Source organism: Rhododendron vialii, chromosome 6a (assembly GCF_030253575.1).
Source record: "Rhododendron vialii isolate Sample 1 chromosome 6a, ASM3025357v1".
Classification (NCBI taxonomy): Eukaryota; Viridiplantae; Streptophyta; class Magnoliopsida; order Ericales; family Ericaceae; genus Rhododendron; species Rhododendron vialii.
In genome coordinates, this window is record NC_080562.1 from 43,906,498 (window position 1) to 43,923,851 (window position 17,354).

The window sequence follows — 17,354 nt, forward strand, 5'->3', positions numbered from 1 at the left end:
CTTCTTTGATGCCAAAAAAAAAAAAAAAAAAGTTTGCCAAAGTTATTGGTATTCGGCTCAAACAGATGTTATTAGTTTCTTGTTATTGTTTTCTTTTGTTTGTATCCCTTGTGAGAAATAGCTGCCGAACAACATAGGTTTTGGTTGAGAAATTGTTACTAGATCGTCTCACTTTTCAGGTCACTCCATAGTTCAAAAGCAGGCCCTTAGGATCATCCGTTGGGGGTTTAGTTTGTTTTTGTTTGCAAAGGGCGAAGGTATCTCTTATTAAAAGAAGCATGCCATTTAATTAAGAAAATTAGTTCATAACACTATGTTAGGGGATATTTTCAGTACAGTGATGAACTTAATCTAAGTCCTTCAAATCACAACAAAAAGAGAATTTCAATGAATACTATTGTCTCGCAAACAAAAAAGATGCAAATACCCAAAATTTCACTTAATATATATTGCATTTTATAAGGATCTAGCTAATCATCACACACTAGGTAGTGAAGGAGTAATATATATATATATATATATATATATATATATATATGGGCAGGTTTCGCTCACAAAATATTTGACACAACACTAATTGGAGCCCCACACGAATAATTAGAGTCGTTCAATTTGTTTAAAACATGTTTTTAAAGAGTCCCGTAAAAAATCAACTCATTCGGATATCGGTAAGGACTTGATTAGCTCATTCAATTTTATGCTGTCAAATTTGACTGGAACCAATTGAATGAACAGATCAAACAATTTCCGATATCCGAATGAGTTACTCCAATTTTTTACAGAAACCTTTAAAAAAACGTTTTAAACAAATTGAACGGTCGATCATTTGAGTGGGACTCCAAAATGGGTCCCACAAAAAACTTGTGTCAACTATTTTGTGAGCGGAACCGGCCATAAGGGGATTCTTTTTAAATGCATATATTATGATGTGTCAGCCAATAAGTTAACTTGACTCCATATATGGATTATTTCGGAAATTAATCTCATTGTTCACTATCGAAAAATTGTGCTAAAATTAGAAAAGGAAAAAAAAAAAAAACCTTCGAACATTGTTCAACACAAAAATTGATGGCACGCAGATGAGAGTTACGCGACAACCAAGAATCTAAAAAACTTTTTGGTCGGCTTCAAGAGTGTCTTATTTATAATATATACGAGGTGAAAGTGAATTGCATTTGGGAAATGATTTTGCCACTCCCTTTTTTGTTAACGTTACTCCCCTGCAAGTGTATTTTTGCACCCTTTTTTTGTTAACTCCACTCCCCTGCAAGTGTATTTTTGTACAAAAATACATTTACATGGGAGTAGAGTTAACAAAAAAGGGAGTGACAAAATCAGTAGCATTGCATTTTCAGTCTTAAGAAACAATTTTGGCAAGTCCTACACTTGTCCCTAACTACTTGGCAAAAAAAAAAAAAAATTTAAGAAAAACAATCTGGTCTACAAGTGTTACCACTTGTTTCCTTTCATCTTTATCTGCTTCACAATCAATCACCTTCCCATGACACGACAAGAGGTCAAAGATGATTGTGCAAACCCCTTCACTTGATTCATAGATGACCAATAAAATGCTGGTTTGTTTTTTCTTAATAACATAGGTGTCTAGGCCAACTTTTTTTGTTTACTAGGCATGTCCGGGCCAACTTACGCGCATTTCGATTAAACATGGGAAAATCTTGGCAAGTTCCCGCAATGTAACTAGTCCGTTCCGAATTCATAGACCAATTCACGGTTTTTGTTTACTAGGCATGTTCGAGCCAACTTACGCGCATTTCGATTAAACATGGGAAAATCTTGGCAAGTTCCCGCAATGTTACTAGTCCGTTTCCGAATTCTTAGACCAATTCACGGCCGTTACAGCCAATACTCGACAGTTATGGGTGAATTCAACATTTCTCTTCTTTTTTCTTTGAAATTGGAGAAATTCATGACCACTACACTAATCCCCGTTACGTGCCCCGAAACTGTTACTTAAAGCCTTTGTGGGAACAAGAAGAGAAATAGTTGAGAAGTGTGAGAAGTAGAGAATGAAACACACAATTAATCAATTTTAGAACAAAGTAACAAAGTTTAACTGCACTATGGAAATAAACATTTAATCAGTTTCTAAATTAACACTGTTAAGTTTTAACACACAAAAATGGGTCCCAATTTTTTTTTTGGGTCATAAAATACATTTTACCTAATATTTTTAACGGTAGGATTACCATCACTTCTCAACAGCAATAACAACATAATATAACCCATCTAGTCCCCAATCATAGGATTACCATCACTTCTAAGGTTCGAAAATAGAAATGCACCAGAACACAGCACCCAAACTACCATGTTACTACATTAGAATACTCAGGAGTTTCCATCACCATAATCTGAAACTTTACAGGCCTGAACCATCGTACTGGAGCGATTCAAGAAGAGCGATTAGGTTCATATTCAAGTTTAGTCTGACAACTGAAATGCACAACTGACTACAAACACAAAAGTCTGTACTGCTGCAAATGCCTCAGCCTCTTTATTCTTCCTCTCACTTTTTGTTTAATGATCCAGACACTTTTCTATTGATAAACAGTGTTTCACAAACAAAAAAAGGATGCAAACCACCAAAATTTCACAAAAGCACTCATGTTCCATATATGAAAGTGCTGCATAATGACTATCAATACGCAAAAACCATGTGTGTCACCAACGTATCACATTCATCGATCTTCTATCCAGTTACGCAACCAAGGTAAGTTTAAACTACAATATCAGACGCCATAACTTTGTTTCCTAAGTTTGTTTGGGACTCAATGAGTTCACTTTAAGGCAGTTGTTGATATTCCCAGGTAAATCTTACAGGCAAAAAAGTAATGGAAACTTCTATAAAAATCCTTTTCCCAGCCCTACTTTATACTACTCCAAGACCTCTTGATACTTCAAAACTAATTTACGCATTATGAAGTGTTCAAATTCCCGTCTGTTGCCAAAGGTTATCGATGTCAACCAGAGCTCTGTCCACGACCACCACCCTGCCCACCACGACCACGAGCTGCTGTTCCACGACCTCTAATCAGAGAAGAAGGAACACTTGGGGGACTACTGGGATAACTGGTTTGCTTCTTGAGTTTCTTCTGCGACACTTGGGGGACTACTTTGTTTCGAGACACCACCTTCTGCACCAGTACCTGTTGATCTTCTCTCACTAGTAGGATCTAGAAGAGGTAGAGCTTCAAGGTTCTGATCCGCTTCCATTGCAACCGAGCTGTTACCTTCATTGGAATCGTCTGCTGCACCCTCATCAGCATTTGCTCCCATCACATCAGCTTCATCAACCAGAACATGGGGAGAACTAGTGTCTCCAGAGTCCATGGTAGCAGAAACTAGACCTTCCTCATCAGCAACTACAGGAGGTGAACTCACAGTAGGCTCAGTCTGGTTTTCTCCAATTTCTTGGCTCTCCATTAGGCTAGACATATTACCACCACTTTCAACATCTGCGAAGTCGGGAACCAGCTCTCCCTCTTCTCGTTCACTTCCTGATATGTCCTGCTCAGCAGCAACTTCCTTGGTCTCATCATCAAAGATCCCCTCTGATTCATTCTGCTTATAACCTATATCCTCCAAAAAATCATTGCTCTCATTCTGCAACTCGATTTGATTTGTGCCACCTATCTTTGGCTCCTCATCCTGCTCCCCAACCGTCTCCACGTCATCCTTCTCGGTAGCATCAATCATTTCTGCATCTGAAGGTTCTTCCATGACAGGGCAAGTTTCCACGTTTTCAAAAGCAGCAGCAGTTTGTCCTTCAGCACCTTCTTGTGGAAAATCTAAGGCTTTGGACTTCTTCAGTGCTGGCGCTGCCACATCAGATGTGGTGCCATGTTGAATGAGTGTCTCTCCTTGTAACTCAGAAGAGGTGGAAGAAGCAAGGCATTTACAGACAGTAGCATTTGTCACTAGCATGAGGCTTCCTTGAGTTTCTAAATTATGAGAGGATGCAGGCTTCCCATCATTATTTGACCCCTCAACTTCTGGCATTTCTCTGTCTCCCATGGGCTCGTCAGGCTTTCCAATACGAGGCCGGATCAACCTCCTCAGTTTACGGCTATCAACATTTAATTTGGGCAATGTAGATCTCCTCTCTCTATCTTCAGTTGGTTTAACTGATGGCAGACTTGATTTGCTGACCACTGCAGATAAGATAATTGGGCCCTGAGAAGGAACTGCTTGATCTGCATTCAAATAAAGGGTACTCATGTTGCGATTTCACAAAAAAAGAAGAAGAAGGGGAAAAATAGATCCAATAGTCAGTATTTGACCTGTAGTGACTTCTGACGATGAAGCCTCCACAACGGGAGAAACACCTGCCACAGGAGTTCCCAGTTTGCTGGAAACTAAACGGGCAGCATGCTTAAAATGTTCTACAGCCAGAAAATAAGCAACAGAAAGGTCATCGGTCCCAGAAAGGCTCTGAACAACTGATGTACCCTATATATAATCAACAGTTTGAAGATCAAGATGCAGTTACAACCAAAAATGTACACAAACAGCAAAGGTAACAAGATGGTACTCATGCTGTACAGGCATTGATGTGTTTTTTTTGAGAGGTTTGCCCTTAAATACACGAACACAGGAAAAGTAAGAAGGCATTCCCTCACAGCCTATCAACAGGACCACTGAATGCAAAATCCTCCTACTTGCTGTTTCAAGAATCACAGGAAATACAGGGACAAATAGAATAGGAATGTACTACCTTTCAAGTCATTTCATTTCATCTCATTACTAGGAACGACCAAGATTAGAGGAATCACTTGGGGGGTTTAAGGGAAAACACACTAAATAATATCAGAGAAAACCAGCAGCATCAGAAACTTCAGAGGCAAAGATGCCAGTAGAGAGAGATTCCATGAAAGAGGAAAATCGAAGAGCAATTAGTGTAAGACCCACAATGCTCTACTAGTCAAAATCTATCTAAAGTATTCCAATAAAAGAAGGAAGGCAGCCAACAGATTTGTAGTTTAACAAAACAGATTATCTCTGGAAGACTGCTTTTGTCATGCTTAAGCTTCTCAACTTCATCTGAAAGCCTCCTTAGGGATTGTTTATGCTTCTCAAGCTCATCTACCAGCTTGGCCTTCTCCTACATTAACAGATGCAATTAAGGATACAACAAGCAGTAAATTTAGCTAAATGCTAACAAAAAGTTGAGAAAAGAGCAAGCACAATGGTCAACCAAGAGAAAAGAATGTGATAATGCATATTACCACCGTTCAACAAAAGTCTTCATACGCTAAACTACTGAGGATGTGGAATTACTCTATGTAATTGAAAGAACAACATTAGTTTGAGTGCAATTTTTACCAGACCAGAAGGAAAAGAAAATGAGATGCCTTTTGGGAAACTCTGACTCCCAAAGAAATATCACTTCAAACTACCACAGTACTACAGTACCCAAATTTACTTTTATCATGTGTTTGTAGTTTGTACAGTTGATACTTGATTTTAACAAATTACCGATCAAGCACGTGCATTGGTACAAGTACAGGTACTGGTACGAGATATAGAATTTGATAAGACAAAACCTAGAAGTAGGGTCCTGGTACGGGTAAGGCAAAGATACATCTATAAAATAAAATAACACACTGCATTCATTAAGTACAAACAAAAGAAGTAGTTAAATTGCTTAGCTCTTAGGGATCCAACATACAAATGCAGTGTTCTAAAAATTGCTAGGCAAGAGTCGGGTGGAAGAGAGGCGCCTAGCGCCTAAGCTGACTAGTTGGCCAGTTGACGGTGATTAGGGGCCTAGAGACAAGTCAGTTGTCATATTTTTTTTGAAAAATATCTCTCCACCTCCCCCAAAGCTTGAGTAAGAAATAACAAAAGACTAGAAAGAAAGCATTAAGACTAAAGTAACAACTAAAAGTTAGTAGTAACTAGCAACAAAAAAAAAATAGTCAAATGCAAAGTTCAATGTTCACAATTCAAAACAAAATAAAAGTTTGTAGTAACTAGTAACAAAAAAAGTTAGTCAAATGCAAAGTTCAATGTTTACATTTCAAAACAAAATAAAACTAAGTATATCAATGTGTGTGTGTGTATGAGAGTGTTTACAGATTTAGGGACTAGGGTTGAATCGTTCATATGTAAACTTGAGAGGCAAACTAGTTATGTATATAGGTACATTATAAAGGCCATTGCTATTCGCAGTGTAGTTCCTGCTACCTGCAGCCAATTGCTACCTACAAACCACCACCTTATAAAGATTTGCTACTTGCAGCCAAAAGAATATCCTTGAACTCTCCTTTTTGCCCTTGTATACATTATACATACAACCCAACAAAAGAATCCCAACACCTTTGTCCTTCTCTTCTCCTGTCCGTTCCTTTTCTCTCTCTTTTCCCTCGTTCTGCTGCAGATCTCCACCTCCCCACCCCACAGCGCCACCACTCACCCACCCACCCCCACGCCACCCTGTCTCTCTCTCTCTCTCCCTACCTCCCCACCCCGTCTGTCTCTCTCTCTCTTCCTCGTTTCTTCTTCTGTACAATCCCTACCACAGAACCACTCCCACCACACCACGACAGTAGCGCAACTTTGAGGCGAAGGAGGTGTGAGAAGAAAACACACCTCGCCGGCATCACCAATGATTTCGAAGTTGAACATCGGTAAAATTTTGAATATTATTATTGCGCGAGTTTTTTTTTTTTCGTTTGATTTTTGTTTTTTTTCCTGAGAAACGCATAGTATGCTATTTTGTGTATTTAAAATTTAATCGGACATTAGAGTCCGATTGTTTTTCACAGTTTCGGATAGATGATTGTTTGCCCCCTATTCGGATTTTAATATCTGAAATTGATTGCCTCATTCGAATTTTAATTTTCGATTGACCCCCAAGTTGAATATTATAAAAGTTGAATTATTAGCTCATTCAGAATTTAATATCCAAAATTTATTGTTTCATTCGGATTTTAATATCCAAATCTTTATACCCCATTCGGACATTACAGTCTGATTAGTCCCTTCTATTTCGGTTTTTAGTTTTATTGTATTTGTGCCAGTAACCTTTAGATTTCTTTGTTAGTCAAATAGTGAAAGAGTCTTAGATGACCTATGAGTGCATATCATTTGGAACCAGAAAGCATTTAAAATGGCAGTTAGTTATGTTACCATGTACCAGCTGTACGTAGAGCACTATATAAGTGTTGAAAGTCATGTAGTAGGTGCTAAAAATAATTTTCTCAGCAGAAGGAATACGAATTAAGAAGAAATCCTATATTAATCCTATTTTGTCTATGCTCACAATCTCACGACTCCGACCGAAACATTGGTCTCCATCAAAAGTCGGTTGTGATAATTATAGATTCATGCATAATTACATTCGAGATGTGCTTAACAACAAGAATGTAAGTCTCATCAACGACGGGGGTGAGTATCAACAGGAGTTCGATGCTGGCAATATCTCGGCAGCATTTCTTGAGATCCCTTTAGGGTTTAGGGATGGGGGTTTAGGGCTTAGGGTTTAAAGGTTAGGGTTTAGGGTTTTAGGATTTAAAGTTTACGGTTTGGGTTTAGGGTTCGGGGCTCGGGGTTTAGGGTTTAGGGTTTAGGGTTTAGGGTTTAGGGTTTAGGGTTTAGGGTTTAGGGTTTAGGGTTTAGGGTTTAGGGTTTAGGGTTTAGGGTTTAGGGTTTAGGGTTTAGGGTTTAGGGTTTAGGGTTTAGGGTTTAGGGTTTAGGGTTTAGGGTTTAGGGTTTAGGGTTTAGGGTTTAGGGTTTTTAGGGTTTAGGGTTTATGGTTTTTAGGGTTTAGGGTTTTTAGGGTTTAGGGGTTTAGGGTTTTTAGGGTTTAGGGTTTTTAGGGTTTAGGGTGTTTAGGGTTTAGGGTTTAGGGTTTTTAGGGTTTAAGGTTTTTAGGGTTTAGGGTTTAGGGTTTAGGGTTTAGGGTTTAGGGTTTAAGGGTTTAGGGTTTAGGGTTTAGGGTTTAGGGTTTAGGGTTTAGGGTTTAGGGTTTAGGGTTTAGGGTTTAGGGTTAAGGGTTTAGGGTTTTTAGGGTTTAGGGTTTAGGGTTTAGGGTTTAGGGTTTAGGGTTTAGGGTTTAGGGTTTAGGGTTTAGGGTTTAGGGTTTAGGGTTTAGGGTTTAGGGTTTAGGGTTTAGGGTTTAGGGTTTAGGGTTTAGGGTTTAGGGTTTAGGGTTTAGGGTTTAGGGTTTAGGGTTTAGGGTTTAGGGTTTAGGGTTTAGGGTTTAGGGTTTAGGGTTTAGGGTTTAGGGTTTAGGGTTTAGGGTTTAGGGTTTAGGGTTTAGGGTTTAGGGTTTAGGGTTTAGGGTTTAGGGTTTAGGGTTTAGGGTTTAGGGTTTAGGGTTTAGGGTTTAGGGTTTAGGGTTTAGGGTTTAGGGTTTAGGGTTTAGGGTTTAGGGTTTAGGGTTTAGGGTTTAGGGTTTAGGGTTTAGGGTTTAGGGTTTAGGGTTTAGGGTTTAGGGTTTAGGGTTTAGGGTTTAGGGTTTAGGGTTTAGGGTTTAGGGTTTAGGGTTTAGGGTTTAGGGTTTAGGGTTTAGGGTTTAGGGTTTAGGGTTTAGGGTTTAGGGTTTAGGGTTTAGGGTTTAGGGTTTAGGGTTTAGGGTTTAGGGTTTAGGGTTTAGGGTTTAGGGTTTAGGGTTTAGGGTTTAGGGTTTAGGGTTTAGGGTTTAGGGTTTAGGGTTTAGGGTTTAGGGTTTAGGGTTTAGGGTTTAGGGTTTAGGGTTTAGGGTTTAGGGTTTAGGGTTTAGGGTTTAGGGTTTAGGGTTTAGGGTTTAGGGTTTAGGGTTTAGGGTTTAGGGTTTAGGGTTTAGGGTTTAGGGTTTAGGGTTTAGGGTTTAGGGTTTAGGGTTTAGGGTTTAGGGTTTAGGGTTTAGGGTTTAGGGTTTAGGGTTTAGGGTTTAGGGTTTAGGGTTTAGGGTTTAGGGTTTAGGGTTTAGGGTTTAGGGTTTAGGGTTTAGGGTTTAGGGTTTAGGGTTTAGGGTTTAGGGTTTAGGGTTTAGGGTTTAGGGTTTAGGGTTTAGGGTTTAGGGTTTAGGGTTTAGGGTTTAGGGTTTAGGGTTTAGGGTTTAGGGTTTAGGGTTTAGGGTTTAGGGTTTAGGGTTTAGGGTTTAGGGTTTAGGGTTTAGGGTTTAGGGTTTAGGGTTTAGGGTTTAGGGTTTAGGGTTTAGGGTTTAGGGTTTAGGGTTTAGGGTTTAGGGTTTAGGGTTTAGGGTTTAGGGTTTAGGGTTTAGGGTTTAGGGTTTAGGGTTTAGGGTTTAGGGTTTAGGGTTTAGGGTTTAGGGTTTAGGGTTTAGGGTTTAGGGTTTAGGGTTTAGGGTTTAGGGTTTAGGGTTTAGGGTTTAGGGTTTAGGGTTTAGGGTTTAGGGTTTAGGGTTTAGGGTTTAGGGTTTAGGGTTTAGGGTTTAGGGTTTAGGGTTTAGGGTTTAGGGTTTAGGGTTTAGGGTTTAGGGTTTAGGGTTTAGGGTTTAGGGTTTAGGGTTTAGGGTTTAGGGTTTAGGGTTTAGGGTTTAGGGTTTAGGGTTTAGGGTTTAGGGTTTAGGGTTTAGGGTTTAGGGTTTAGGGTTTAGGGTTTAGGGTTTAGGGTTTAGGGTTTAGGGTTTAGGGTTTAGGGTTTAGGGTTTAGGGTTTAGGGTTTAGGGTTTAGGGTTTAGGGTTTAGGGTTTAGGGTTTAGGGTTTAGGGTTTAGGGTTTAGGGTTTAGGGTTTAGGGTTTAGGGTTTAGGGTTTAGGGTTTAGGGTTTAGGGTTTAGGGTTTAGGGTTTAGGGTTTAGGGTTTAGGGTTTAGGGTTTAGGGTTTAGGGTTTAGGGTTTAGGGTTTAGGGTTTAGGGTTTAGGGTTTAGGGTTTAGGGTTTAGGGTTTAGGGTTTAGGGTTTAGGGTTTAGGGTTTAGGGTTTAGGGTTTAGGGTTTAGGGTTTAGGGTTTAGGGTTTAGGGTTTAGGGTTTAGGGTTTAGGGTTTAGGGTTTAGGGTTTAGGGTTTAGGGTTTAGGGTTTAGGGTTTAGGGTTTAGGGTTTAGGGTTTAGGGTTTAGGGTTTAGGGTTTAGGGTTTAGGGTTTAGGGTTTAGGGTTTAGGGTTTAGGGTTTAGGGTTTAGGGTTTAGGGTTTAGGGTTTAGGGTTTAGGGTTTAGGGTTTAGGGTTTAGGGTTTAGGGTTTAGGGTTTAGGGTTTAGGGTTTAGGGTTTAGGGTTTAGGGTTTAGGGTTTAGGGTTTAGGGTTTAGGGTTTAGGGTTTAGGGTTTAGGGTTTAGGGTTTAGGGTTTAGGGTTTAGGGTTTAGGGTTTAGGGTTTAGGGTTTAGGGTTTAGGGTTTAGGGTTTAGGGTTTAGGGTTTAGGGTTTAGGGTTTAGGGTTTAGGGTTTAGGGTTTAGGGTTTAGGGTTTAGGGTTTAGGGTTTAGGGTTTAGGGTTTAGGGTTTAGGGTTTAGGGTTTAGGGTTTAGGGTTTAGGGTTTAGGGTTTAGGGTTTAGGGTTTAGGGTTTAGGGTTTAGGGTTTAGGGTTTAGGGTTTAGGGTTTAGGGTTTAGGGTTTAGGGTTTAGGGTTTAGGGTTTAGGGTTTAGGGTTTAGGGTTTAGGGTTTAGGGTTTAGGGTTTAGGGTTTAGGGTTTAGGGTTTAGGGTTTAGGGTTTAGGGTTTAGGGTTTAGGGTTTAGGGTTTAGGGTTTAGGGTTTAGGGTTTAGGGTTTAGGGTTTAGGGTTTAGGGTTTAGGGTTTAGGGTTTAGGGTTTAGGGTTTAGGGTTTAGGGTTTAGGGTTTAGGGTTTAGGGTTTAGGGTTTAGGGTTTAGGGTTTAGGGTTTAGGGTTTAGGGTTTAGGGTTTAGGGTTTAGGGTTTAGGGTTTAGGGTTTAGGGTTTAGGGTTTAGGGTTTAGGGTTTAGGGTTTAGGGTTTAGGGTTTAGGGTTTAGGGTTTAGGGTTTAGGGTTTAGGGTTTAGGGTTTAGGGTTTAGGGTTTAGGGTTTAGGGTTTAGGGTTTAGGGTTTAGGGTTTAGGGTTTAGGGTTTAGGGTTTAGGGTTTAGGGTTTAGGGTTTAGGGTTTAGGGTTTAGGGTTTAGGGTTTAGGGTTTAGGGTTTAGGGTTTAGGGTTTAGGGTTTAGGGTTTAGGGTTTAGGGTTTAGGGTTTAGGGTTTAGGGTTTAGGGTTTAGGGTTTAGGGTTTAGGGTTTAGGGTTTAGGGTTTAGGGTTTAGGGTTTAGGGTTTAGGGCTTAGGGTTTAGGGTTTAGGGTTTAGGGTTTAGGGTTTAGGGTTTAGGGTTTAGGGTTTAGGGTTTAGGGTTTAGGGTTTAGGGTTTAGGGTTTAGGGTTTAGGGTTTAGGGTTTAGGGTTTAGGGTTTAGGGTTTAGGGTTTAGGGTTTAGGGTTTAGGGTTTAGGGTTTAGGGTTTAGGGTTTAGGGTTTAGGGTTTAGGGTTTAGGGTTTAGGGTTTAGGGTTTAGGGTTTAGGGTTTAGGGTTTAGGGTTTAGGGTTTAGGGTTTAGGGTTTAGGGTTTAGGGTTTAGGGTTTAGGGTTTAGGGTTTAGGGTTTAGGGTTTAGGGTTTAGGGTTTAGGGTTTAGGGTTTAGGGTTTAGGGTTTAGGGTTTAGGGTTTAGGGTTTAGGGTTTAGGGTTTAGGGTTTAGGGTTTAGGGTTTAGGGTTTAGGGTTTAGGGTTTAGGGTTTAGGGTTTAGGGTTTAGGGTTTAGGGTTTAGGGTTTAGGGTTTAGGGTTTAGGGTTTAGGGTTTAGGGTTTAGGGTTTAGGGTTTAGGGTTTAGGGTTTAGGGTTTAGGGTTTAGGGTTTAGGGTTTAGCGTTTAGGGTTTAGGGTTTAGGGTTTAGGGTTTAGGGTTTAGGGTTTAGGGTTTACGGTTTAGGGTTTAGGGTTTAGGGTTTAGGGTTTAGGGTTTAGGGTTTAGGGTTTAGGGTTTAGGGTTTAGGGTTTAGGGTTTAGGGTTTAGGGTTTAGGGTTTAGGGTTTAGGGTTTAGGGTTTAGGGTTTAGGGTTTAGGGTTTAGGGTTTAGGGTTTAGGGTTTAGGGTTTAGGGTTTAGGGTTTAGGGTTTAGGGTTTAGGGTTTAGGGTTTAGGGTTTAGGGTTTAGGGTTTAGGGTTTAGGGTTTAGGGTTTAGGGTTTAGGGTTTAGGGTTTAGGGTTTAGGGTTTAGGGTTTAGGGTTTAGGGTTTAGGGTTTAGGGTTTAGGGTTTAGGGTTTAGGGTTTAGGGTTTAGGGTTTAGGGTTTAGGGTTTAGGGTTTAGGGTTTAGGGTTTAGGGTTTAGGGTTTAGGGTTTAGGGTTTAGGGTTTAGGGTTTAGGGTTTAGGGTTTAGGGTTTAGGGTTTAGGGTTTAGGGTTTAGGGTTTAGGGTTTAGGGTTTAGGGTTTAGGGTTTAGGGTTTAGGGTTTAGGGTTTAGGGTTTAGGGTTTAGGGTTTAGGGTTTAGGGTTTAGGGTTTAGGGTTTAGGGTTTAGGGTTTAGGCTTTAGGGTTTAGGGTTTAGGGTTTAGGGTTTAGGGTTTAGGGTTTAGGGTTTAGCGTTTAGGGTTTAGGGTTTACGGTTTAGGGTTTAGGGTTTAGGGTTTAGGGTTTAGGGTTTAGGGTTTAGGGTTTAGGGTTTAGGGTTTAGGGTTTAGGGTTTAGGGTTTAGGGTTTAGGGTTTAGGGTTTAGGGTTTAGGGTTTAGGGTTTAGGGTTTAGGGTTTAGGGTTTAGGCTTTAGGGTTTAGGGTTTAGGGTTTAGGGTTTAGGGTTTAGGGTTTAGGGTTTAGGGTTTAGGGTTTAGGGTTTAGGGTTTAGGGTTTAGGGTTTAGGGTTTAGGGTTTAGGGTTTAGGGTTTAGGGTTTAGGGTTTAGGGTTTAGGGTTTAGGGTTTAGGGTTTAGGGTTTAGGGTTTAGGGTTTAGGGTTTAGGGTTTAGGGTTTAGGGTTTAGGGTTTAGGGTTTAGGGTTTAGGGTTTAGGGTTTAGGGTTTAGGGTTTAGGGTTTAGGGTTTAGGGTTTAGGGTTTAGGGTTTAGGGTTTAGGGTTTAGGGTTTAGGGTTTAGGGTTTAGGGTTTAGGGTTTAGGGTTTAGGGTTTAGGGTTTAGGGTTTAGGGTTTAGGGTTTAGGGTTTAGGGTTTAGGGTTTAGGGTTTAGGGTTTAGGGTTTAGGGTTTAGGGTTTAGGGTTTAGGGTTTAGGGTTTAGGGTTTAGGGTTTAGGGTTTAGGGTTTAGGGTTTAGGGTTTAGGGTTTAGGGTTTAGGGTTTAGGGTTTAGGGTTTAGGGTTTAGGGTTTAGGGTTTAGGGTTTAGGGTTTAGGGTTTAGGGTTTAGGGTTTAGGGTTTAGGGTTTAGGGTTTAGGGTTTAGGGTTTAGGGTTTAGGGTTTAGGGTTTAGGGTTTAGGGTTTAGGGTTTAGGGTTTAGGGTTTAGGGTTTAGGGTTTAGGGTTTAGGGTTTAGGGTTTAGGGTTTAGGGTTTAGGGTTTAGGGTTTAGGGTTTAGGGTTTAGGGTTTAGGGTTTAGGGTTTAGGGTTTAGGGTTTAGGGTTTAGGGTTTAGGGTTTAGGGTTTAGGGTTTAGGGTTTAGGGTTTAGGGTTTAGGGTTTAGGGTTTAGGGTTTAGGGTTTAGGGTTTAGGGTTTAGGGTTTAGGGTTTAGGGTTTAGGGTTTAGGGTTTAGGGTTTAGGGTTTAGGGTTTAGGGTTTAGGGTTTAGGGTTTAGGGTTTAGGGTTTAGGGTTTAGGGTTTAGGGTTTAGGGTTTAGGGTTTAGGGTTTAGGGTTTAGGGTTTAGGGTTTAGGGTTTAGGGTTTAGGGTTTAGGGTTTAGGGTTTAGGGTTTAGGGTTTAGGGTTTAGGGTTTAGGGTTTAGGGTTTAGGGTTTAGGGTTTAGGGTTTAGGGTTTAGGGTTTAGGGTTTAGGGTTTAGGGTTTAGGGTTTAGGGTTTAGGGTTTAGGGTTTAGGGTTTAGGGTTTAGGGTTTAGGGTTTAGGGTTTAGGGTTTAGGGTTTAGGGTTTAGGGTTTAGGGTTTAGGGTTTAGGGTTTAGGGTTTAGGGTTTAGGGTTTAGGGTTTAGGGTTTAGGGTTTAGGGTTTAGGGTTTAGGGTTTAGGGTTTAGGGTTTAGGGTTTAGGGTTTAGGGTTTAGGGTTTAGGGTTTAGGGTTTAGGGTTTAGGGTTTAGGGTTTAGGGTTTAGGGTTTAGGGTTTAGGGTTTAGGGTTTAGGGTTTAGGGTTTAGGGTTTAGGGTTTAGGGTTTAGGGTTTAGGGTTTAGGGTTTAGGGTTTAGGGTTTAGGGTTTAGGGTTTAGGGTTTAGGGTTTAGGGTTTAGGGTTTAGGGTTTAGGGTTTAGGGTTTAGGGTTTAGGGTTTAGGGTCTAGGGTTTAGGGTTTAGGGTTTAGGGTTTAGGGTTTAGGGTTTAGGGTTTAGGGTTTAGGGTTTAGGGTTTAGGGTTTAGGGTTTAGGGTTTAGGGTTTAGGGTTTAGGGTTTAGGGTTTAGGGTTTAGGGTTTAGGGTTTAGGGTTTAGGGTTTAGGGTTTAGGGTTTAGGGTTTAGGGTTTAGGGTTTAGGGTTTAGGGTTTAGGGTTTAGGGTTTAGGGTTTAGGGTTTAGGGTTTAGGGTTTAGGGTTTAGGGTTTAGGGTTTAGGGTTTAGGGTTTAGGGTTTAGGGTTTAGGGTTTAGGGTTTAGGGTTTAGGGTTTAGGGTTTAGGGTTTAGGGTTTAGGGTTTAGGGTTTAGGGTTTAGGGTTTAGGGTTTAGGGTTTAGGGTTTAGGGTTTAGGGTTTAGGGTTTAGGGTTTAGGGTTTAGGGTTTAGGGTTTAGGGTTTAGGGTTTAGGGTTTAGGGTTTAGGGTTTAGGGTTTAGGGTTTAGGGTTTAGGGTTTAGGGTTTAGGGTTTAGGGTTTAGGGTTTAGGGTTTAGGGTTTAGGGTTTAGGGTTTAGGGTTTAGGGTTTAGGGTTTAGGGTTTAGGGTTTAGGGTTTAGGGTTTAGGGTTTAGGGTTTAGGGTTTAGGGTTTAGGGTTTAGGGTTTAGGGTTTAGGGTTTAGGGTTTAGGGTTTAGGGTTTAGGGTTTAGGGTTTAGGGTTTAGGGTTTAGGGTTTAGGGTTTAGGGTTTAGGGTTTAGGGTTTAGGGTTTAGGGTTTAGGGTTTAGGGTTTAGGGTTTAGGGTTTAGGGTTTAGGGTTTAGGGTTTAGGGTTTAGGGTTTAGGGTTTAGGGTTTAGGGTTTAGGGTTTAGGGTTTAGGGTTTAGGGTTTAGGGTTTAGGGTTTAGGGTTTAGGGTTTAGGGTTTAGGGTTTAGGGTTTAGGGTTTAGGGTTTAGGGTTTAGGGTTTAGGGTTTAGGGTTTAGGGTTTAGGGTTTAGGGTTTAGGGTTTAGGGTTTAGGGTTTAGGGTTTAGGGTTTAGGGTTTAGGGTTTAGGGTTTAGGGTTTAGGGTTTAGGGTTTAGGGTTTAGGGTTTAGGGTTTAGGGTTTAGGGTTTAGGGTTTAGGGTTTAGGGTTTAGGGTTTAGGGTTTAGGGTTTAGGGTTTAGGGTTTAGGGTTTAGGGTTTAGGGTTTAGGGTTTAGGGTTTAGGGTTTAGGGTTTAGGGTTTAGGGTTTAGGGTTTAGGGTTTAGGGTTTAGGGTTTAGGGTTTAGGGTTTAGGGTTTAGGGTTTAGGGTTTAGGGTTTAGGGTTTAGGGTTTAGGGTTTAGGGTTTAGGGTTTAGGGTTTAGGGTTTAGGGTTTAGGGTTTAGGGTTTAGGGTTTAGGGTTTAGGGTTTAGGGTTTAGGGTTTAGGGTTTAGGGTTTAGGGTTTAGGGTTTAGGGTTTAGGGTTTAGGGTTTAGGGTTTAGGGTTTAGGGTTTAGGGTTTAGGGTTTAGGGTTTAGGGTTTAGGGTTTAGGGTTTAGGGTTTAGGGTTTAGGGTTTAGGGTTTAGGGTTTAGGGTTTAGGGTTTAGGGTTTAGGGTTTAGGGTTTAGGGTTTAGGGTTTAGGGTTTAGGGTTTAGGGTTTAGGGTTTAGGGTTTAGGGTTTAGGGTTTAGGGTTTAGGGTTTAGGGTTTAGGGTTTAGGGTTTAGGGTTTAGGGTTTAGGGTTTAGGGTTTAGGGTTTAGGGTTTAGGGTTTAGGGTTTAGGGTTTAGGGTTTAGGGTTTAGGGTTTAGGGTTTAGGGTTTAGGGTTTAGGGTTTAGGGTTTAGGGTTTAGGGTTTAGGGTTTAGGGTTTAGGGTTTAGGGTTTAGGGTTTAGGGTTTAGGGTTTAGGGTTTAGGGTTTAGGGTTTAGGGTTTAGGGTTTAGGGTTTAGGGTTTAGGGTTTAGGGTTTAGGGTTTAGGGTTTAGGGTTTAGGGTTTAGGGTTTAGGGTTTAGGGTTTAGGGTTTAGGGTTTAGGGTTTAGGGTTTAGGGTTTAGGGTTTAGGGTTTAGGGTTTAGGGTTTAGGGTTTAGGGTTTAGGGTTTAGGGTTTAGGGTTTAGGGTTTAGGGTTTAGGGTTTAGGGTTTAGGGTTTAGGGTTTAGGGTTTAGGGTTTAGGGTTTAGGGTTTAGGGTTTAGGGTTTAGGGTTTAGGGTTTAGGGTTTAGGGTTTAGGGTTTAGGGTTTAGGGTTTAGGGTTTAGGGTTTAGGGTTTAGGGTTTAGGGTTTAGGGTTTAGGGTTTAGGGTTTAGGGTTTAGGGTTTAGGGTTTAGGGTTTAGGGTTTAGGGTTTAGGGTTTAGGGTTTAGGGTTTAGGGTTTAGGGTTTAGGGTTTAGGGTTTAGGGTTTAGGGTTTAGGGTTTAGGGTTTAGGGTTTAGGGTTTAGGGTTTAGGGTTTAGGGTTTAGGGTTTAGGGTTTAGGGTTTAGGGTTTAGGGTTTAGGGTTTAGGGTTTAGGGTTTAGGGTTTAGGGTTTAGGGTTTAGGGTTTAGGGTTTAGGGTTTAGGGTTTAGGGTTTAGGGTTTAGGGTTTAGGGTTTAGGGTTTAGGGTTTAGGGTTTAGGGTTTAGGGTTTAGGGTTTAGGGTTTAGGGTTTAGGGTTTAGGGTTTAGGGTTTAGGGTTTAGGGTTTAGGGTTTAGGGTTTAGGGTTTAGGGTTTAGGGTTTAGGGTTTAGGGTTTAGGGTTTAGGGTTTAGGGTTTAGGGTTTAGGGTTTAGGGTTTAGGGTTTAGGGTTTAGGGTTTAGGGTTTAGGGTTTAGGGTTTAGGGTTTAGGGTTTAGGGTTTAGGGTTTAGGGTTTAGGGTTTAGGGTTTAGGGTTTAGGGTTTAGGGTTTAGGGTTTAGGGTTTAGGGTTTAGGGTTTAGGGTTTAGGGTTTAGGGTTTAGGGTTTAGGGTTTAGGGTTTAGGGTTTAGGGTTTAGGGTTTAGGGTTTAGGGTTTAGGGTTTAGGGTTTAGGGTTTAGGGTTTAGGGTTTAGGGTTTAGGGTTTAGGGTTTAGGGTTTAGGGTTTAGGGTTTAGGGTTTAGGGTTTAGGGTTTAGGGTTTAGGGTTTAGGGTTTAGGGTTTAGG

At 40.9% G+C, this 17,354-nt stretch overlaps 1 protein-coding gene across 1 annotated transcript; it reads right to left on the minus strand.

Annotated features, from left to right (window-relative positions):
* Positions 1-2,678: 2,678 nt before the first annotated feature.
* On the minus strand, positions 2,679-4,431 carry LOC131329163 (uncharacterized). Its single transcript, XM_058362245.1, has 2 exons — positions 4,299-4,431; positions 2,679-4,211 (listed from the first exon to the last, which is right to left on the minus strand). Exon 2 carries the CDS (start codon positions 4,030-4,032, stop codon positions 3,076-3,078), a length of 957 nt encoding a protein of 318 aa, XP_058218228.1. The 5' UTR covers positions 4,033-4,211; positions 4,299-4,431; the 3' UTR covers positions 2,679-3,075.
* Between the last annotated feature and the right edge of the window lie 12,923 nt (positions 4,432-17,354).

Excerpts from the sequence above, each read along its gene's own strand:
- LOC131329163 (XM_058362245.1), bottom strand. The coding sequence starts at position 4,032 with ATGGGAGACAGAGAAATGCCAGAAGTTGAGGGGTCAAATAATGATGGG.